General features: G+C 40.5%; 1 protein-coding gene across 1 annotated transcript in view; it reads left to right on the top strand.

The window, feature by feature from the left end:
* The window catches only part of LOC131694099 (protein embryonic gonad-like), a 366,208-nt gene extending 357,494 nt beyond the window's left edge, over positions 1-8,714 (top strand). Inside the window, exon 3 of the mRNA XM_058982483.1 lies at positions 7,445-8,714. Coding sequence (XP_058838466.1) covers positions 7,445-8,404 — 960 coding nt within the window. The 3' untranslated portion in view covers positions 8,405-8,714. The remainder of the gene's footprint in view (positions 1-7,444) is intronic.
* Positions 8,715-22,617: the final 13,903 nt, after the last annotated feature.

Here is a 22,617-nt window from a genome sequence, read left to right on the forward strand (position 1 = left end):
GTGTGATACCGTGTGGTAGGCAGATATCACTCTGAGGCACATCACGCGGTAGGTGCTCTCCAGTTTCTGTAGGTAACTGGTTACCCTCAGTGCTCTTGACCATGACGGGCCGCCGTACCTGAGGATAGATACGGCAACGCCTGCCAGTAACCTACGTCTATTGGCGCACACCTTTGAGCTGTTGGACATCATCCTCGATAGTGACGCAACAGCAGTCGACGCTCTGTGCATGTAGTCGATGTGGCTGCCGAAGGTCAGCTTGTCGTCTATAATGACTCCGAAAGACTTTAGACTCTACTGTGAGGTGATCACGACTTCTCCCACATGGATAACTGCATGTTGTGCCGACTTGCGGTTGTTGACGATAACTACCTCCGTCTTATTCTGAGCGAGCTCCAGGCCTCTCGCGCTCATCCATTCCTCCACCGTGCTGATCGCGTGTTCTGCGGTTAGTTCTACCTCAGGGATTGACTCCCCATAGACCTCCAAGGTTACGCCATCGGCAAAGCCGACGATCTTGACCCCAGGAGGGAACTTCAATCTCAGAACCCCGTCATACATGAGGTTCCATAGCACCGGGCCTAGGAACGAACCGCTGGCTGTACTCCGGCGGTAATCGGAACCCTTTTCTGACCGGCATCAGTCTCGTATAGCAGTACGCGGTTTTGGAAGTAGCTTTTCAGGATCCGGTACAGACTCACCGGTAGGCTAAGCCGGTGTAACGAGAGCGCGATGGCATCCCAGCTTGCGCTGTTGAATGCGTTCTTCACGTCAAGTGTCACTAACGTACAGTATCGAATGCCTCGCTTTTTTCGTTGGATCACTATTACGGCAATATTTATCACTTAGTTGATAGCATCCACCGTGGGCTTACCCTTCCGAAAGCCAAACTGGTTGCTTGACAGGCCGTCCGTAACTTCTGCGGACGGGGTTAGCCTGTTGAGGATAATCCTCTCAAGCAATTTGCCAGTCGTGTCGATCAGACAGATTGGTCTGTTCGCCGATGGGTCGCCTGGCGGCTTCCCGGCCTCGGCAACAACACCAATTTCTGCCTTTTCCATCTATTGGGGAATCGGCACTCATGCATCTCTGCATAGCTCGCCTGAACATGTTCGGGTTCGCTATGATCGCAGCCTTGAGAGCGCAGTTTGGAACTCCATTCGGCCCTGGAGCTTTGTTCGTTGCTAGGGAATTAGCCACTGCGAGTAGTTCTTCGTTCGTCACCGGAGTCACCATGTCGCCCGTGCCCGCACTGTCTCGTAGTGCAGGTGGCCAGGGGCTTGTGGCTCGAGACGGCGGAGTGCTTCGATAATCGTCGCCAACCGGTCCGGAGACCGTTCTGGGGGTGAAGAGCCCCCTATGGTCTTGGCCATCACGATTCTGTAGGCGTCACCCCACGGATTCGCGTTGGCACTCTCACACAGGTTTTTGAAACACGCTCTCTTGCTGCGTTTAATGGCCTTGTTAAGGGCCAATTTCGCAGCTCGAAACACTTCACGGCGGTTCTCTCTTGCATCCTCGGTGCGGGCTCTTTGCATCCTACGTCTAGCTCTGAGGCAGGCTGATCGTAGAGCTGCAATCTCGGCACTCCACCAGTATACCGGGCATCTGCCGTTTCTTGGCAGGGTTTTCCTCGGCATAGTGGCGTTGCACGCGCGTTGTAGGACGGCTACCAGCGCATCCCCGATTAGACTATCGATGTTGGCCTCCAGTCCCAGGGCCGCGGTGAAAGCTTCGCTGTCGAAGTGATTGGACTTCCACCCGCGTACCTGACAAGGATCTCCCGCCCTCGGATGCTGCATACCATAGTTGATCCTAAAGCGAATTGCTAAATGATCGCTAAGGGTGTAGCCTTCGTCTACCCTCCTTTCCATGCCTGGAACCAGACTCGGGCTAGCAAATGTTACGTCAATCCATGCCTTCACCCCGTTTCTACTGAATGTGCTAGCGGAGCCATTATTGGCTAACACAGTATCGAGTTTCGCAAGCGCCTCCATTAGCGCTTGGCCCCTGCTATTTGTACAGCGGCTACCCCACACTACTGCCCAAGCGTTAAAGTCTCCCGCTATGAGTACCTGTCGATCATCTGATTGAACTGTTCTATGGGCCACCTTTGTGGAGCGTAGCAGCTACAATAGAACTTACCATTGATCTTGGCAAACGCAAAACCCTCGGCGGAGGAGTGTATTACCTCTTGAACTGGGAACCGTTTGAGACAATGTCTGCGTGCATATTAGACCTCTCCACATTTTGAAAAAGTTTTGAAATATGCATGTTTCAGCTCAGATTTTTATTCTAGGTGTGAATTTAAAATTTTTCGTCAATTATGACTTGATTTTGACATGTTTTACAGGTGTCTCCATTTAAAAATCGTGTTTTGCTATGTTTCCTGTAAGATCACTTACACTCTGATCTAATAGACCCTACATGCCCACAAATCATCAGAGGTTGTTGTTGTAAGAACGTGCCTGAACTGCTGTGAGCTAGGCTTTTATAGTCCTGCTGTCCCGCATAAATGTGTACCATATGCCAACCATTGAATCAAACGTTGAAAAACCATTTTCAATATGGTTCGTTCAACAATAGATTAACCGTTGCCTGGTATAGGGTAATTTCGGGAGAGATGCCGCGTCAGGAGAGATGCCGCACTCTCTATATCTCATATATGGGGTCACTTTTTTTTAGATTGTCTTTCGAAGAATTGCAACACTGAAGATTCGATGGTAGGAAGGACGACCACTTTGTTTTTTAATATGAAGAGATGGCTTTTTGGTCACGGTTTTCATATAACAATATCTATATTTCGTCTAATACCAACGTTTCGAAGGTCTACGCCTCATCTTCAGGGCAAAAAACGGTAACAGTATTATCTTAGTCAAGTTATTTTGGACATTTAAACTGGAAACACAGAACGCAAATCTACAACAGAAGAACCCCGCGCACATCCCAAGCAGACTGAGTAATGAATTACCAGTAGACCTTCGAAACGTTGGTATTAGACGAAATATAGATATTGTCGTATGAAAACCGTGACCAAAAAGCCATCTCTTCATATTAACACTGAAGATGTAAAATAATCCTTATTAATAACTCACGATAATTTTATTAATGATTATGTGCGTCCAGTTACATAACAGAGCGTCGAAAAAATTTCAGGACCGCATTAAAATTTCATTTTTGTAAATTTTTGGTTTACTTTGATTTTTGGTTTACTTTGATGCAGGATCGATTTTTTAGAAATGTGCGGCATCTCTCCTTAAATTACCCTACTAATAAAAAAAATAAAAAAAAAATATTTTAATTGTTTTTTATATTTTTGTTTCAAATTAACTTTAATATAAATCAAATATGTTTTGTAATTTTTTTTTTAAATTTTGTTAAATTTATTGAATATATGTTTTAAAGTTTATTTTAGTTTTATTTGTTCATTTTACTTAATAAATTTATTTCATCACTTTTTAAATTTTATTTTTTTATTTGTTTTGTTTAATTATGTGTTTTATTTTTTGATTTATTTTATTTATTTGATATATTTTATGTATTTTGTTTACTTTATACATTTTGTTTATTTCATTTATTTTATGTTTTTCATTTATTTTATTTGTTTCATCCGTTTTATTTATTATATGTATTTGGTTTATTTGATCTATTTGATTCAGGATTAAAAAATTGCTTTATTACAATCGGATATATTTTTTGTTTTTGTGCTACTGAACGGGTTTTTAGAAGATTCTTATAAGTGAGCGATTAACTCCGATTTTCTTGTTTTAATTTTTACTCCGATTTTTACATTCTAATATATTTAAAGCAGGTTCAGCGAAACATGATCTGTCCTTGCAACTTTTGTTTTCGGCCGCTTATATACTCGTCTCTTTTTATGCATTTGATTAATTCCTTCGTTCCCTGTCACAGTTTTCTTTTTTATTAAATGTTTTTATTATTTTAAGGGGTTACATACTTTTTGTGTGAAAAATGTCACGAAATTTTGAATTTACGTAAAGACATAAAGCAATGATTTGATTACATCAAACTTCTATTATTTGGGTAGTATATTTTTCAGTGAAATAAACAAGCATAAGTATATAAAAAAATGTTGATAATTCTTGAGCGTTTTTTCAAAAAGACGTATCTACAATGAGTGACTCTCTTTGTTTACTTTCTCTTTTGATATTTATGGCGTCACTATAGCACTTTTCACTTATTTTACAGTACAGATCAAAGACGGTAGTTTTCACTAGCATATTATGTAAAGAGTTGAGGGATAAATGTTGAAGCGACCGAATTATTAACAGAAGCGAAAGTAAACAAAGAGAGTCACTCATTGTAGATATGTCGTTTTGAATAAAAGGTCTAAAATTGGCGGAGTTATGGCCTTTTCGCCGAAACCCTTTTTTATTTTTGGAAACATTCACCGAAACGTACATGCCGCACAACGCCGCTCTAAGGTTGCCAGCAAGTTTTTTGTGTAACTAGTACTTGTATTTGCTATTTGCAGTAGTAATAAGCCTCCCATTTTGGTTTAAACGCAAGGACAATTTTTAAAACAGAATTTGATTGATAAGTTTAGCTCATTAAACCAATTTTAGCAATTCTGTAGTCTGAAAGAATTTTTGAATTTTACTGAACGTGGTGAATTTGGCACCACTTGCATCAGGTATACTTAACCTGCATAAAACGTGGCATAACCCAGGGCTGATATTTTAAACAACTTGTTTACCCCTTCAGCCCTTCGTTATGCAAATTTGCAACATTATGACAGATTGGCTAAGCGTGGTTTTTCATAGAGCACTGCGTTCCTTTCGATCAGGATTGTGGTGATCACGATTGAAGTCCAATAAATCAACTAAAATCCCAAAACTCAAAAAATTCTATAAGTATATGAGTTTTCCTCGTACCTTAACGATTAGTTGAATAACTAATAATTTGTTCCTGCATTCGGGAACGTTTTTCCTAAAAAATCGCTGTTTTAGTCTCTAAAATTTGAATTAAAAATTCACAAAACAAAAGTTTATGCATAAAAAGAAATCGTTAAGGTACGAGAAAAATTAATTACGATCAATTGAAAAAATCGATTTTCATGAAACATATTTTTTGTATAGGGGATATTGAGTGTAAATTTTGGTGTAAATATTAAATCTGCAATACGGGAAATATTGTATCTGCAATACGGGAGCGGTGGCTGGTAAGCCTAGTTCACATTTTGTATAACGATGGAGCTATTCAAACAAGGTTGCTATGATTAATAATAAAATCCACTTGTTTTGAAGTCATGCGGCTTCTTTGGTTAATAACTTTTCTCAGCGAATATTCACAAACTTACAATGTTCCACGAATGTATTCAGTAGAAGAATACCTTTAGAAATATATAGTGTTCTCATGAATTGATTGATGAGGTGATTTTTATGAATTTATTTCCTTTATAAATAATTTATAAAATTTATAAATAATTTATAAACTTTGAAATTTTTGGAGGGTACCGACGCAACCGATCGGTACCAAAATTTGCACAATTACTACATCTTAATATGTCTGGAGAGGAACAAAAGGACACAAATATCTTTATAGATTATTGAAGGTGAATTTTTTCCGCGTCATTTGACATATTTTTTAATTTATTGTAGTGCCGAGATCATGAAAATATTTTAAATTGTTTATTTAAAATGTACGTAAAATACTGCTATTAAAACAAATATTCCGTAAATATATATTTATTTGACAGTTTAAGTATCATTCTATAAGTGTGCAAAATTTCATTCAATTATCTGGAGTAGTTTTTGAGAAAAAATAGATTGAAAAAAATACCTGCAATTTTATTGTTTTCAAAAATAAAAGCCTATAATTTCAACAAAAAAGCAATTTTAACAAAATATTTACACCAAAATTTACACTCAATGTACCCTACACAAAAAACATGTTTCATGAAAATCAGTGATTTTGTGGAAATTCCGAGGCCCGCTTGACGTGGTTTGACTCAGCTTCAACTCTCCGGATGTCGCCGGTGTCTATCGAAGTCCTGGTTGACGCATGTATATAGATAACGATATCGATCTATATCGATAACGATACAGATAACGACGCGACCGCCAGACAATTGAGCAGAGTACATATTGACCTCGTAAGAAATTAAAACTGTTTGATTAATGGTAACTTCATTAATCTTTTATTTTCAAATCCCCATAATCAGCCCGGTAGTGAGTGGCTCCCACATCAAAAAGGCGAAAATTAATTACACCCTCGTCGTTTCGCAACTGTTGATGATGATGTTGCTGCCTCCTACGGATATACAAAACAAATCTCCTGCAGCTTTTATGCATCTCATATCACAGAGGGGCTCCCACGAGGCAAGATTGAATGATTTCGCAACATCGCATTCGAGATCAAATGCAGCTACTGCGGGTACGGTGGCCTCTTGGATGCCATCGTACCTTGGGTGGTGGCCACCACCTGCCAATCAGTGTGCCAGGTTAGAAGTCTATTCGCGCTTTGTTGACGAAGTGGCCAATACGATCGATTCTTTTTCCCTATCGTTGCTGGGTTGGCAGTGCGCTTAAAAGGCATATTATTAGCAAGGATCTGATGTGGAGTATTGTTGCTTCATTCGCACGTATTCGAAGTGATGGGGTTTTCCGATAGACGGGCAGAGTATGATACTGCGGAATGATTGATCATTTTACCAACGATCTTGGCTGGGTTGATGTAAAGCCAAATTGATTTTCTGCTTTTATTATCACTAGCGTGATAATGAAGTTATTGCCTAGAACTCTGCTGGCAGCTGAAGTCTATTGAACGCGGTAGGAAGTAAAAGTGTTTTGATTGGTTAGTTGACCTTTGAGATAACAGAGATTACACTTGTAATGATTATTCCATTCTTCACACAGTGACCGGATTCATCGTGTGTGGTAAGCGCGCGATGAGTCGGCAAATTCCTCTGTTGAGTGTGAAATGGCACAATCTTTGGGAAGGTCGAGTGATGGTATGATATTCATTAATTACAAAGACAGGTAGTTGTTACTTCAAATAATTAAAATAAATAACTCGAATCCAACGATTCTACAGAACCTCTTTCACCACATTCCCAACTATAAATAACGCTTCGATCAGCGCTTCGTGAAGTCTCTCAGAGCGGTGACCTCGTTATTGAGACATCTTCGGAAATTTCACGCTGCTCATCTGGAACATAGCGTTCAATTTCCGTCCATTCCATATGCAGGCACGATAATTGACTTGTAGAACTGGTTTCACCCCGAAATTGGCAGACACTCCTTGAAGCGTATTTTTTTTCTTTTCGCGCTGGCCTCGGCGAAGCTCATCTCACGGCTTGCATTTATGAATAAGCATTAAATTGTGTGACATTACTCTCGATTCGTGCCCATCCATAGCCGGCACCTCAAGTACAAAGAAAATGTGCTAACTTTCTTCTTTTCTCTCTTGTTTTTACTTGCAGTCATTCTTTGGTCGCACATACAACAATTTGTCATCAATTTCGGAATGTAAAAACAACGGCGAATGTGTCATCAACAAAAAGAATCGCACCGCTTGCAAGGCGTGCCGACTCCGCAAATGTCTGGTGGTTGGAATGTCCAAAAGCGGTTCTCGATACGGTCGGCGGTCGAACTGGTTCAAAATTCATTGTTTGCTGCAGGAGCAGCAAGCCCATAAGAACAATAACAACAACAATCTCGCCAGCAATAATAACGATACCAGCAGTAGCAACAACAATAACAACAGCAGCAGCAACAACAATGGAAGTAGGAATATCAATTCTCCTGTGCTACTACCGAATGGATTTCTTCCTGCGAACTTTCTTTCAAATCTCTGCAACAATAATAACAACAACGTAACGATGAAGAAGGAGCTGAAGAGACCCTGCTCACCTAGCGATTCGGGTGCATCCTCCGCAGATCCCGAAGAGAGTCCTGGTTTCAAAGATCCCTTTGTGAGGAGTAACCATGTGAAGTCACCCAAGATAGAAGTTCCCGAGGTGACCCTTACTAAGATCAGTCCAAAGGTCAGCCGAACGCCGTCGTCGTCATCTTCCTCTACAGTAGCCACAACAGCCGACAGTTTCCGACCGCTGCTGGATCGGATATCTCCTTACCCACCTCCATCGGCTGGCTTTCGGCCAGAAACCACATCCTATTTCCCGATGCCTTTCGCGATCCCACCGGTTTCGCTGGCATTGATAGCATCCAGCAAGCATATACACGAGCAGCATGAACCAATCGACCTATCGATGAAATCCAAATCGTCCAGTTCGTCCGGATCCCCGCAACGGTTGGGCTCTACATCTCCACTTCTGGCCGAAATTCCCGACTCCGGAGTGCTGTCATCCGTAGAGACGAGCCCCCCAAGACCCGTCCCGCTGGATCTCACCTTCGTACGGACGAAAGCACTTTCCGGGTGATAGTAAACCTACCGCGCCTCATTTTAGTGGTAAATCCTGTACTCATACTACTCTTTTTGAAATGTGATTGATAATAACACTTGCTCTAGATCTAGTGTGTAGGTAGTGTTAGATGAAGTATTCAAGGAATAATAAAATCACAACACAGTAAGTGCCAGAATCGACTCTCGACAAATTAGGATACACCGAAAGAGAAGAAGTAATCCTCGCATTTATATGGAAAAGCAGAAAATCGTTGCGACACAGCTCCATTCTCGTGCTTCAACTATATATTTTTGGAAAAACTTTTTAGAGCTGTAAGGTTAGTTGTATATCATATGGAAACTGAAAATACTTCACGAGTTGTGTCCTTTAAAGAGGAAAAAGGAATCATCTTTGAAAATATAAACTTTACCAAGTTGCAATCAGTTTCATTGTAGTCAGTAAGGGATAAATTTGCCAGTATTCAAAATTAATTAAATATGTTTTCTTACCTAATCGAATTTGATTTTGCATAGAAACTATCTCAGCCTACAGCATAAGTAACCTCACAGCCAGTATCAACCGATGGTGCCAGATGACAGTGTACAAATAAATTACAAACACGTACTTACACATACTCAATCAACACTCCGAAAGGGAATCAGAAATCTGATAGTGGAGCGCACAGTTATGATGAGATTTCCAATGTTTACACAAGACACACGGACAGATTTCACCTTTGAACGATTTTTGTGAAAGGATGCATTTGTTTTTAGTTCGTATTCCCTACGTGTGGTAACAATTATAGTTTAAATTTTGAATGATTTTATTAGAGTGTTGTTTCTTAAAACTATTATTATTTATTGATTTTATGTAAGGATCTCCGGTCTTCTAATGTGAACTACTTTTAACTCTCTCTCTCTATTTTAAACCAATGTATACTTGTTTTTATCTTTTTATTTACGGAGTGTATATAATTTAGTGTTGTTTTAGTAAAATTTTAGCACCGTAGTCACGAACCTATTTATAAAGAGTTATTATTATTTTAAAGAAATAAAAGTTTTGTTTCAGTTTTATGAAAAAATAAAATAATTTGCTCGGAAAGAAATGATCCATTTGTCTGCTGAATAGTCAATTGAAATCGTGGATAATTCTATCACTTTATACCGCTACAGGAACTTATTGTCATTCACCCCACCCAACCCCATGGTTAGGTATGGTATCCAAACTCTTAATCATTATATTGCTTTGATTAAAATTTTGTTCACTGGAAGATAACGCATAACGGTACAAAACAATCTAAATGTTTGACAGTCACCGGCGGCGTTGGCGGTGTCACACTCTTGGTACCTTTCGGCGACGGCGCGCCTGCGTATAGCGCCGTACAAACATAGGACAAAACCTAAAATGTATCTTAATTAGGGACCATTCATAAATTACGTAACGCAAAAATTGCCCTAAATTGACTCCCCCCTCCCCCCACGTAACAAATTGTCACAAATTTCTTCATCCCCCCCCTCCCCTGTTACGTAACAAATTCCTAGAAAAAAATTTTCTTCGTTGAAAACATGTTACGTAACGATCTAGCTAACTCCCCCTCCCCCTATGTCACAACATGTCACAACTTGTTGTACCCCCTCCCCCCTAAAAGCGTTACGTAGTTTATGAATGGTCCCTTAGGCTGAAAATAACAAACCCGCTACAGCGACGCATCACAACAGCTCTTGCCAGAACGGTAGCTAAATCGAGTACATTTTCCCGTACAGCAGTAGAATACATTTTTGTTTTGCTGCTGTACTCCGACTGCTCGGTGAGAGTGTGGCTTAGTAAAGTTTGTTCTCTCGCTTTGTACACTTTTCTCTGCATAGTCAAAGTGAGAGTCCCGCACACGAAAGCGGTAATGCCGGCCGTGGCGTAAACGAACCGCATTCATTGTCGTCGTTCGTGATTAAAAATATTGAAAAGTGTAAAATTAGGAAAGAGAAGCTATACCGCTCGCGTCTGGTGGCTGTACTGGGGGCAGTATTGTTTGTCAAGTTACTGCTTTGCTTACAGACCGCCGTACAGCGCTGGGCGTTCTGCATTAGCGAGCGACAGCTGCGTTGAAAGAGAAATGAGAATGTAGGCAGACAAAATTACAGCCGCAGAAAAGGTAGGCATTTTGCATCCTTGGTTGTGAATACCGTCAATACACGCTAAGTATTTATAACAAAAATGTGTTAACTACTGTTAAATGTTTCTACTATCCTGACGTAATTTTCTCATTGGTAAATGTTGCCCTAAGGGGCTACATACCCTTTTATTTTTTCAAAAAAATTGAAAAAAGATTTATAACTTTATCTGAAAGTAGAATTCCCTGAGAATACTTTCCCAAATTTTTTACAATGCGCCTCGTCTGTCAAGATCATCGTAACCGAAAAACTAATCAACCGATTTTTTTTAAATATTTTTTTCGATTGTTCGTAATTAGTTTTTCTGGTAATATCTGAAAATACTGTTTTTTTGGGAAAAACCTTCCTATATGCAGGAAAAAATATGATTTATTCAAATAATCGCGTACCTTAAGGGGTTATATACAAAGTTGTGGCGAAAAAGTGAGCTAAGTTCGTAATTTTTTAAAGCGTTTTTTGCAAATTTTATTTAAAAAAGCAAAAGACAGCTCGTTGATAACTATCGAAGTTCGAAAACAAAGTTGAATTCAAAAAAATATTGAAGGTTGGCTGAGTTATGGCGCATCCTCCGAAGTGTGTTTTTTTGACTGAGGTTTGCGGTGAACGCTCTCCAAGCCCAACCGCTGTGATATACTTGAACGGATCGGCTTCCCAATAAATTTTTTTTCTTGCAAAAAACATGTTAACCAAAAATTTGAGTTTTGTGGTGTTCAAAATTTAAACCTAAATTTATGGCAAAGAATAAAAATCTTGGATGAAAAAGGAACCGTTCAAGTACATAAGAATGTAAACAAAAACAATTAAAAAAAATTATGAAAATCGGACGAATAGTTTTTGAGATACTTAGTTCCGAAATAATTGCGTTTAAAGTTTTGTGTTAGCTTCATACGCGGAAGAACCAGCGCGCTGCGAACGGCTGTAGTTTAAAATCTAGTGCTCCGATCTGGATGAAATTTCGCACAGACATTTTCAAATGTATGTACTTTCAGAAAATTCAATATTTTTTTTCGATTTTTTGTATTTCAACTTTGTATATAACCCATTAAGGTACGAGAATACTTCTATATTTATAGAATTGTTTGAGTTTTAGGATTTCGGTTGATCTGTTGGACCTGTATCGTGATCACCGCAACCCAAATAAACATCGCATGGTTTAAGATCCTAACGACGTGTTCAGAGTATCATCCAAACGATATGTGCAATGGTTTCACCATATGGGGTAGAGTTCGTGTATAATTTTTGTCTATTAGGGAAGCCTCTTAATTAAAAAAAGGTTTCGGGGAAAAAGTCATTACTCCGCCAATTGTCATATTTTTATAAAAGAACGGTTGTTTTTTCACTGAAAATGTCCTATCGAAATACTATAACATTGGTGTAATAAAATCATTGCTACAGTTACATAAATTCTAACTTCCTTAAAAATTTTCTCGCAAAAAGGGATGTAACTAGCGACTTAAACAAACAGATTTTACTCGTGTGTATGTGATATGTGGAGTTCTGTTATGTAGCTGATTTCAAAGTAAATTAGTATAAAATATTCATTGGCAATCGGTTTTCATTGACATAAAAATTGAATGAATCTCTAATATGTCAAAGGAGATAAGTATTTTTCGAAGATGGTGGGGAATCGTGAACCATCATTAGTGAGGAGTTGTGAACCATACATTTCAATGGATTATACTATTGTTTTTAAAAAAGTATCATAATTCGAAAATCAGGGATGAGTCATAGGGTAGGCGAGCCCTTATTCATCTCATTAGTCGTGATGTCACATTATTTCGCTGATAACTTGGCTTACAGTGATTGGATTGCGTTTAAACAGGTATCAACATCTTTGCTACGTTTATAAGAAGCAGATGAAAATAAAAATCGGACTTGGAAACTGTAAAATACTCGCATTTGAGTGAAGCAAAAAGTCGAGTACAACGCACCCTTATTCATCCTACCATTTGAGCTAATGCGTTGAATAGAGATAACAGACACTGCTCTAACTAGTGGGTTCAAATGGGTGGGATGAATAGAGGTGCTAAGATGAATTAGGGCACAATAACACTACATAAGTGGTATGATATAGAAATGTTCAATTTTATGCGTTGAACAGGATTCTACCACCATTTTAATCGTTCCGTGCCGCAATAGTGGTGGCTCGGCACGAACCATGTTGTCACATATTCATTACGAATCGAATCACTTTTCCATCTCATTGTTAGTTCAGAAATATTTTAAAATTATTCTTATGTAGCCCTAATATAAATAAATCACTAAAATATTCCTTTTCTCTTACTTTTTGCGATGGTTCACAATTCTCCATCAAACTAAACATGCCGATTCTGCACTTTTCACGATATCTGCCATATCTCAAAAAAGATAATGATTATTTTAAATTTCTTCAGCCAGTAGATGTATTAAGGTGTCTTTTACAAATACCAGTTTAAATATTGACAGGGCCGCCGAGAGGGGGGAGGGACCGGGGTGTTTCCCCCCGGGCCCGGAGTTTTGAAGGGGGCCCGGATTTTTAATAGAAACTAAAATTTTGACAAATACTTTTTCGACAAAAATTTATTTGAGAATACAATTAAAAATTCAATATCTTGTGTATGAGATAACTAGAATAGCGAAAGTTCTAAACTACTGCATATCTGATATCAACTATGTTTATACTCACCTAATTCTCGTATCGAAACAAGATCAGACTCGAGCAGGCATAGCGGAATTTGTACATTGAATGTCATGTACGCAGCTCACCTGGGTTCGAATCCCAACCCCGCACACAGGAATAGAGATTTGTTATAGGAAAATTCTTAACCTGAATGAAGAAGCGAATGACCTTAAGGTTAAAATGTCTATAATCGAAACAAAAATATGATCAGACTTGTAAGGGTTAAACAATTAAATGGTTTGATTTGAAGTCATGAGGTTGTCTTCAAATTTCGCCAATCTGAAATCGATTTTTTTGATTTATTAAATTTCCAATCTTCGAAAGCGCTGGATTAGTATCGAAAGTAATTATTGAAAGAAAAAACCCTGCTCAGGGTTGCCACGCCGGTTTTCGGAGGCGAATTCCTTCGTTCAGGTAAATCCGAATTCGCCCGGAAGAATCCATTGGATTATTTTGCAATTTTGCGTGTAGGCCCTAATTGTTAAGGAGGGCCCCTCTTGGCGTTGACAAATATTTTAAAAGAGCCATTTGGGTTTACTTTACCCCATTGAACTTAATGTTAATTAATGTTCCTCACAAAGATTCTCGAAAGAAACTGAAGTGTGATTTCACACCCCGTGTTTGTTTATTGAGGAACAGAGCAAAGCTCGGGTTATCCTTCCCAGCGAGAGTGGCTGGTGCTTTTGGATTCTTTGTGAATATCCGAGAAAACCCATCACTACATCCAACCAAATCAACAAAACTATAAACAAATGCAAAAACACGCAACTAAATGTGAACGGCACAGAAAAAGGGGGTGCTTTACCAAAACATTACACTCTACAGTGAATGTGATGAAAATAAGATATTTTTCCTCCTAGTGCTACGAGCTACATAAGAAATAAAACAGTGCATATTTATTTGTGTTTAAGCGTTTCATACAATAAAAAGCAATAGAAGCGCTCCAAAATTCTGTCGAGTGATCACTTTAATTCGAAATTCTAATTGATTTCAACGCATACCCATGTGTCTCTTGAAGTCTATCCCTTGCTCAGTAAAATTCCGCTGGTCAAAGTACCACTAGAGGCGGTAACCCTACCTCTATTTGAGAGCTCAATTGGTCAAATGAGTCATCGAAAACTCTTGATATACCAAAAGAATTCGAAATTAATCCAAAAATTTAAATTTAAAATTTAATATATTTGGTTTGACATTCATTGATATACAATCTATAAAAATCATATTCCGATACGAGATTATACCGAAACATTTTTATAAAAGGGTCATACTCAAATGACGTAGCTTTTTTCGGCGTGTGCCGTTCATCAAGCACCATTCCTCTATATTGGTTATATCATGTTGGAGCACAGTAAAATCGAGTCCTGAGGAAATTGAACGAAAGATATTCAGATCATCAGCGTAGAGTAGTTTTCCGGATCTTTTGCGGATGCAGAGATCATTGATAAACAAGAGAAAGATAAGTTGCCCTAAGTGACTTCCTTGAGGTACACCGGTTGGCGTTTCGAAGGCGCTTGAGTATGTGGTACCAGTTCTAAAGAAAGCGGATCGTTGAAGGAATGCAGAGAGCTGGATATCCATCCAGGAAAACCTAGTCCCTGCAGTTTCAAAACAGTAATGTTGTGGGAGAATGAAAGTAAAATATATTACTAAAATATTCTTTGACAAATCCCTGCTGACATACGTCAATTATGTTGGAAGAAGCAACGTACAAACCTTTCCAGAACTTTAGCTAGGCAGTTTACTAGCGACTTTCATATGTAGTTTTCAACATTGTGAGTGTTTCCAGCACCAATTCCCCCTAGCAAAGAGGCCAGGGATGGAAAAAATAAATACGTTTTGCAATTCTTTCAAATACGGCCTTTTATCGACATTTTCATTATAACAGCAAATTGCGTACACAACAAGCCCCTTTCGTGACGAATATAGTGTTTTTTTTTTTTTTTTTTATTCATTTCGTTTATTTGATAGGCACAAATGCGTTAGCTTGGCGGTGCCAAATACTTATGTTTTTACATTTTGGATATCTTAAAACTAGGAGGTTACAATGTTGAAATATTTTTTTTACAAAGGAAAAAAAAAAAATTACAGCTATCTTAAGACTAGAAATAAGATTCAATATACAAGAGAGGGCCAAAAGATTTTTTTATGAAAAAATTTAAAACAAGGGATTCACTTTGATATACAAGAGGGGGAGTAATAGTATTTTACGAAATATTTTACGGTTATCTTAAAACTAACAATATAGTTTAGTACACAAAAGGGGGAACAAATATTTATGAGAAACTTCACAGAAATCTTAAAACTAGGGATTCAATTCTATTTACAAGATGGAGGACAAGAGTTTCAATAAAGAGTAAAAATTATAGCTATCTTAAAACTAGGAATACAGAATACTAATTTGAATTTTTTAACTAAAACTTATGCTTGGTCAAGATATTCAGAGGGTGGCTTATTTCCGCATCAGTGTAGCAGCAGTTGTATCAAGGACAGGGGAGAGACAGGGAAAGAAGAGCAAAACTTGCAACTTTCGCTCGAACGGGGGGGGGGGGGGGGGGGGGGGGGGGATCAGCGAAACAAATTTGCGCCTCAGTCTAGTAAGTCGTCGAGTACCGGATTGGCGGATGGTATTCTTCGGACACGCGGGGAATCCTTCAAAACTCATCGGAACTCGAGTCGCTCTCGCTTCAGTTTCCTTCTATGCAGGAGTAGTGGTAAGGGCGACGGCGGTTACATAGTGGCACTCTGGAGCTGATCGGTTCCACAAGGCAGGAGGAAACTCTAAAAACGAGAAATAAAAGAGAGGGGCTAAATTGGGATATTTATCGTTTTTATGAAGGTATAAATAAGGGACATATAGGGGAAATCACGAGTTGCCAGCATATCTCGGACTGGGACATTGGGTGGTCTACCTCGGGCCCGAAGGGATTCCTTTAACTGAGACCTGGCGTCACAATACCCGGCGCATACCCAGACAACGTGTTCGATGTCGTGATAGCCCTCGTCACAAGCGCACAGACTACTCTCCGCAAGCCCAATACGCCGCAAATGCGCATCCATGGTGTAGTGATTGGACATAAGTCGGGACATTACGCGAATAAAATCCCGACCCACATCCATCCCCCCGAACCAAGGCTTCGTTGATACCTTTGGGATAATCGAATGTAGCCATCGTCCAAGTTCCCCGTTGCTCCACGAGGTTTGCCAACTGTTGAGCGTCCTCTGACGACAAATACTAAAAAATTCGTTGAAGCAGATTGGTCTTTCGTATATGTCACCATTTAATGCGCCCGCCTTTGCTAATGAGTCGGCCTTTTCATTGCCCGGGATAGAGCAATGAGAGGGAACCCAAACAAAGGTAATCTGATAAGATTTTTCAGATAACGTACACAAGGACTCCTGTATCATCCCCAGAAAATACGGCAGTTGCTTTTTTGGCTTCACCGCACGAAGAGCCTCGATAGAGCTGAGGCTGTCCGAAACGATAAAGTAGTGATCTGTGGGCAGAGTGTCGATGATCCCAAGGGTGTACTGAATTGCAGCCAACTCTGCGACGTAAACTGAAGCGGGATCATTGAGCTTGAATGAAGCGGTGATAGTATTGTTGAAGATACCGAAGCCAGTGGACCCATCGAGATTTGATCCGTCAGTGTAGAACATTTTGTCACAGTCGACTTCTCGGAATTTATTATAAAATATATTGGGGATCACCTGCGGGCGTATATGGTCCGGGATTCCACGAATCTCTTCCTTCATGGATGTGTCGAAGAATACAGTAGAATCAGAAGTATCTAGGAAACGGACACGGTTGGGATTGTACGAAGAAGGATTGATGCTCTGTGCCATGTAGTCGAAGTACAAGGACATAAAACGGGTTTGAGAATTAAGCTCGACGAGCCTCTCGAAGTTTTGAATTACCAACGGGTTCAGAATGTCGCATCGGATGAGCAATCGATATGAGAGTTCCCAAAATCGATTTTTTAGCGGAAGAACGCCCGCCAGCACTTCGAGACTCATCGTATGGGTCGAGTGCATGCAACCCAAGGCAATGCGCAAGCAACGATACTGGATTCTCTCCAGTTTGATGAAGTGTATGTTCGCAGCGGAGCGGTAACAGAAACACCCGTACTCCATCACCGACAATATCGTTGTTTGGTATAACCTGATCAGGTCTCCTGGGTGAGCACCCCACCATGTTCCAGTTATTGTTCGGAGAAAATTGATCCTTTGTTGGCATTTCTGTTTCAGATACCTAATGTGACATCCCCAGGTACCTTTAGAGTCGAACCAGACCCCGAGATATTTAAATGTGAAAACCTGGTTGATCGTTGCACCCATTAATAGAAGCTGGAGTTGCGCCGGCTCACGCTTTCTAGAAAAAACAACCAACTCAGTTTTCTCCGTGGAGAACTCAATACCCAGCTGAAGAGCCCAAGCAGACAAATTGTCCAAGGTATTTTGTAATGGTCCTTGCAAGTCGGCAGCTTTGGGCCCTGTAACAGAGACCACGCCGTCGTCTGCAAGTTGCCTTAGTGTGCATGAATTGGCAAGACAATCGTCAATGTCATTCACGTAAAAATTGTAGAGCAGGGGACTTAGACATGAGCCCTGGGGAAGACCCATGTAGCTAAATCGCGATGTTGTTAAATCGCCATGCGAAAAGTGCATGTGCTTTTCAGACAACAGGTTTAGCAAAAAGTTATTTAAAATTGGCGAAAGACCATGCTGGTGCAGCTTCTCTGACAGAATGTTGATAGAAACTGAGTCAAAAGCCCCCTTAATATCCAAGAAGACTGATGCCATCTGCTCTTTGTTAGCATAGGCCATTTGGATTTCTGTAGAAAGCAACGCAAGGCAATCGTTCGTCCCTTTGCCTTTGCGGAAGCCAAATTGTGTATCTGACAGTAAGCCATTTGCTTCAACCCAATTGTCGAGGCGAAACAAGATCATTTTCTCGAATAACTTCCGAATACAGGACAGCATTGCAATCGGCCGATACGAGTTGTGGTCGGAGGCTGGTTTTCCTGGTTTTTGGATGGCGATGACCTTCACTTGCCTCCATTCATAAGGGACAATGTTACCCTCAAGAAACTTGTTAAATAAATTCAACAAGCGCCTTTTTGCAGTGTCAGGCAGATTCTTCAGCAAGTTGAATTTAATTCTGTCTAACCCTGGGGCGTTATTGTTGCACGATAAGAGAGCAAGTGAGAACTCCACCATCGAAAACGATGTTTCGTTCGCGGTATCGTGAGGAGACGCGGCGCGGCACGTTTTCTGTACCGGGACAGAGTCCGGACAGATCTTCTTGGCGAAAGCGAATATCCAACGGTTTGAATATTCTACGTTCTCGTTGGTACTATTACGGTTACGCATACGTCGAGCCGTACCCCAAAGAGTGCTCATCGCTGTTTCTCTCGTTAACCCGTCGACGAACCGGCGCCAATAACTGCGTTTTTTGGCTTTCATTAGACTCTTCATTCGCCTTTCTAACGACGCGTACTGTTGATAGCTAGCGGGTAACCCGTCTTCCCGGAAGGCCTTATATGCAGTGGACTTTTCCGCGTACAGCTCTGAGCACTCTTTATCCCACCACAATGTGGGAGACCGTCCATGGGTATTCGCGCTGGGTACTGGTTTAGTCTGAGCTTGATTCGCACTGTCGAGAATCAAGCCAGCCAAAAACCTGTACTCTTCCTCCGGAGGAAGTTCTTGAGTGGATTCGATTTTAACGGATATCGCGGTCGCGTAACTCTTCCAATCAATGTTCCGTGTGAGGTCATATGAGACATTGATTGTTTCCGATGGTCTTGAACCGTTAGCAATTGAAATCACGATAGGCAAATGATCGCTACCGTGGGGATCAGGGATCACCTTCCACATGCAATCTAACTGTAGCGATGTCGAGCAAAGCGATAAATCCAACGCGCTTGCGCGTGCTGGTGGTGTAGGAATCCGCGTCATTTCTCCCGTGTTTAGGATGGTCATGTTGAAATTATCGCAAAGATCTTGGATTAATGTTGATCTATTATCATCATGAAGACAGCCCCATACCGTACCGTGCGAGTTAAAGTCTCCCAGAACTAGCCGCGGTGCCGGTAAGGATTCCGTGATATTACAAAGCGTTCGGTGCCCTACCGAGGCTCTAGGAGGAATGTAGATGGAAGCAACGCAAAGGTCTTTACCTTTGATTAGAACTTGACAAGCGACAATTTCAATGCCTGGTGTCGAAGGGAGGTTAATTCGGTTGAAAGAATAGCACTTTTTGATCCCCAAAAGTACTCCTCCATAGGGGTTTTCTCGATCCAGCCGAATTATATTAAAGTCGTGGAAGTTGAGATTTATATCGGAAGTTAACCAAGTTTCACATAATGCGAAAGCATCACATTTTAAACTATTTAGTAAAAATTTAAAGGAATCGATTTTCGGGAGGATACTTCTGCTGTTCCACTGTAGAACAGTGATCGAATCGGTGACCTCGTTCGATGACTTAGCCATCGAAGGATACGATCGCTGCAAGGAGGGGCCATTTAGTAGTCAACTGCTTCAAAAATGTTTGCACTATAGGGAGAAAACGTATCAGAAGGCTTTTAAGAGGATCAGTAACATTGAAAGCTGTGAAAATTAAGTCCACTATGTCAGAAAATTTCATTAGTCCGCTACTGGACTGAGTATCTGTTTGAAAAAAGGGGACACTTGGGGTTTTGGATGTCCCTGGAAGTGGTGGGTACTCCTTGTTAGAATTAATATTTCCAAGTCCTGGAGCAAATTGCTTCGGCTTTTGTGCATCACTTCCGTTGGTTTTATTGGTTGTAGATGGCGCACTCTGAGTGGACGACACCTTGGCACCCTTACGAGGCAATGTAGGGGAGGCTGGATTTCTCCTCTTCCTGGATTCCCCTGGGTTAACCAAAGATGTTCCCTCTCGTGGGTCGTCAGATTCTTGCTCAACGTTAGCCAAACCAGCATAGGGATTTTCGGACAGGACAGATGGCGAAGCATTCTTTAGCATTTCTGCATAAGAACGCCTTGAGCGTTCCTTAAGGGAGCGCTTAATTTTATCCCCGCGCTGCTTGTACGCAGGACATGATTTAAGAGCATGTGAAGGGCCCCCGCAGCAAATACACTTTTCAGTTTCTTTGTCGCAAGAGTCATCCTCATGCTCTCCTTCGCATTTGCCGCATCGTTTCTTATTTCCACAATATGTGGCTGTGTGGCCCAACTGCTTGCAATTGCTGCAGTTCATGACCCGCGGTACGAACAGGCGAACTGGTAGGCGAACCTTGTCAAGGAGGATGTAGTTGGGAAGAGAGGACCCGGCGAATGTCACCCGAATCGAGCCTGATAGAGAGTAGGTAGTCTTACCTCCCTCGGTGTTTGCGGTATACAATTGTTTGCATTCTAAGATCTTAATCTGTTCAAGAGAGGGGTCCTTAAAGCAGCCAACCCCGTGCTCCAACAGTTCTTCGCATTTCAGGCCCGGTTCGGACACTACCCCATCGATTTCACAGGCCACACAAGGCACGTATGCTTTAAATTCCCGCGTAAAGCGCTCACAGCAAGCAATCGCGTTTGCCTGGCCGAGATCACTCACTAGAACACGTATCTTGTTTGCCCGAACACGTGTTATCTGAGTTACGGCCGGGTAATTAGCAGTCAGATCTCGAGAAAGTTTTAATATATTAACCGGTTTCTCTCCGGTCCGAAAATATACCACCCATGGCCCAGAGGAACCTTCTGGGTACTGCTTTATACGGGGAGCAATGCGAGTATTAGGGGGATCAGGGACTTCCATGATTACATCAGATGGTATTTCGCCCTCGGCCATTTAAGCACGAGGGCAGAGCGTTATATAAACGGGAATGTGTCTTATTATTTGATTACAAGGTAGAGTAAAAGTAGGGAAAAGGAAAGAAAGGAAACGAGGAAAAAAAAATAAAGCAAAACTTATCTGTAAACAACGTCGATTGTTCCGCACCAGCGAAAACAATGTACTGGATTTACTGCCGGCACCAGCAGAATGGTAGCTAACGAACGAACAAAGGATGACCTTGAATCACTGAATTTACACACCGAACACCACTGTGAAATATAACGATCCGTTCCGTTCAAAGGTTGGGAGACGTATGAATATAGTGTTAATAGTTTTGTTTTGAATTTTATATGTCATGGAGCATGAAGAGAAGATCTCTAAGTTCACAATCCTGCAGCTGCCAATGATTCTAAGAAGCATACGTTCAACTAAATTGCTAAATTGCGTTTGATTGATTTCGAAGAGATAATTTAACTCTGTTATTAAACTAAATCTACCAGTTAGCAAGATTAGCTAACTACTGTAGCAAGTTAAATCCGCATACAAAATTGGAGGAGTGAGCGTAAGGATTTGAACGTCGCTTCCTGAACGTAACGATTTTATTTTTATTTTTGAACTATTTCTAGAAAACATTCTTGTAAAATATTTTAAGGAGTGCTAACACACCAACACAAATAAAAGAATAATTCATGTTTTTGTAGGATTATGAATGTTTTCGAAACCAGCATAGCGTAAAATCCAACCACAACCCTTATTTGAAATTTGATCCATGTTACTGATTTTTTTTTCATTTTTTTCCTACATTTACATTTTTATTTTGTTAAAATTTCATTGATCTATTTTTTCAAGTTGTGGATTGTATTTGTATTTCTACAATTGTAAGAATCTGCCTTTTTTTATCTATTTGCATACTTTTATTTTATACATCTTTTAACGTTCCTTACTTTTGCTTTTTGCCTTTCTCAATAGAAAGGTATTGCAATTGCTCTGAAAACCGACTTTTTAACGGAGGCCCGGAGGGCCGAGTGACATATACCATTCGATTCAGTTCGTCGAGTTCGGCAAATGTCTGTGTGTGTATGTATGTGTGTATGTATGTATGTGTGTGTGTATGTGTGTGTGTATGTGACCAAAAATGTCACTCATTTTTCTCAGAGATGGATGAACCGATTTTGACAAACTTAGTCCCAAATGAAAGGTGCAACGTTCCCATAGGCTGCTATTGAATTTCTAATGGATCCGATTTCCGGTTCCGGAATTACAGGGTGATAAGTACGAACACGCAGAAAATGTCGATTTTAATAAATTCTGCAATGAATGTATAAAGGTGAAAAATTTTCCAAAATATGACCACAACTGCTTCGATTTGTAGTATTAGGTCACTAACATCCATTCAAAGTCTATTTGGCCACATTGGCCACCATCCTCGGTTCCGGAAGCCCCGGCGGAAGTATCTAAATTCAGAATAACAGTCACATCGGTTTGTCGGAGATGGCTAGACCGATTCGACTAAACTTGGCCTCAAATGAAAGGTATTGCGTCCCCGTAAATGGCTATTTAATTTCATCCCGATCCGACTTCCGGTTCCGGAGTTACAGGTTGTGGCGTGCGATCA

This window comes from Topomyia yanbarensis, chromosome 3, assembly GCF_030247195.1.
Source record: "Topomyia yanbarensis strain Yona2022 chromosome 3, ASM3024719v1, whole genome shotgun sequence".
NCBI lineage: Eukaryota > Metazoa > Arthropoda > Insecta > Diptera > Culicidae > Topomyia > Topomyia yanbarensis.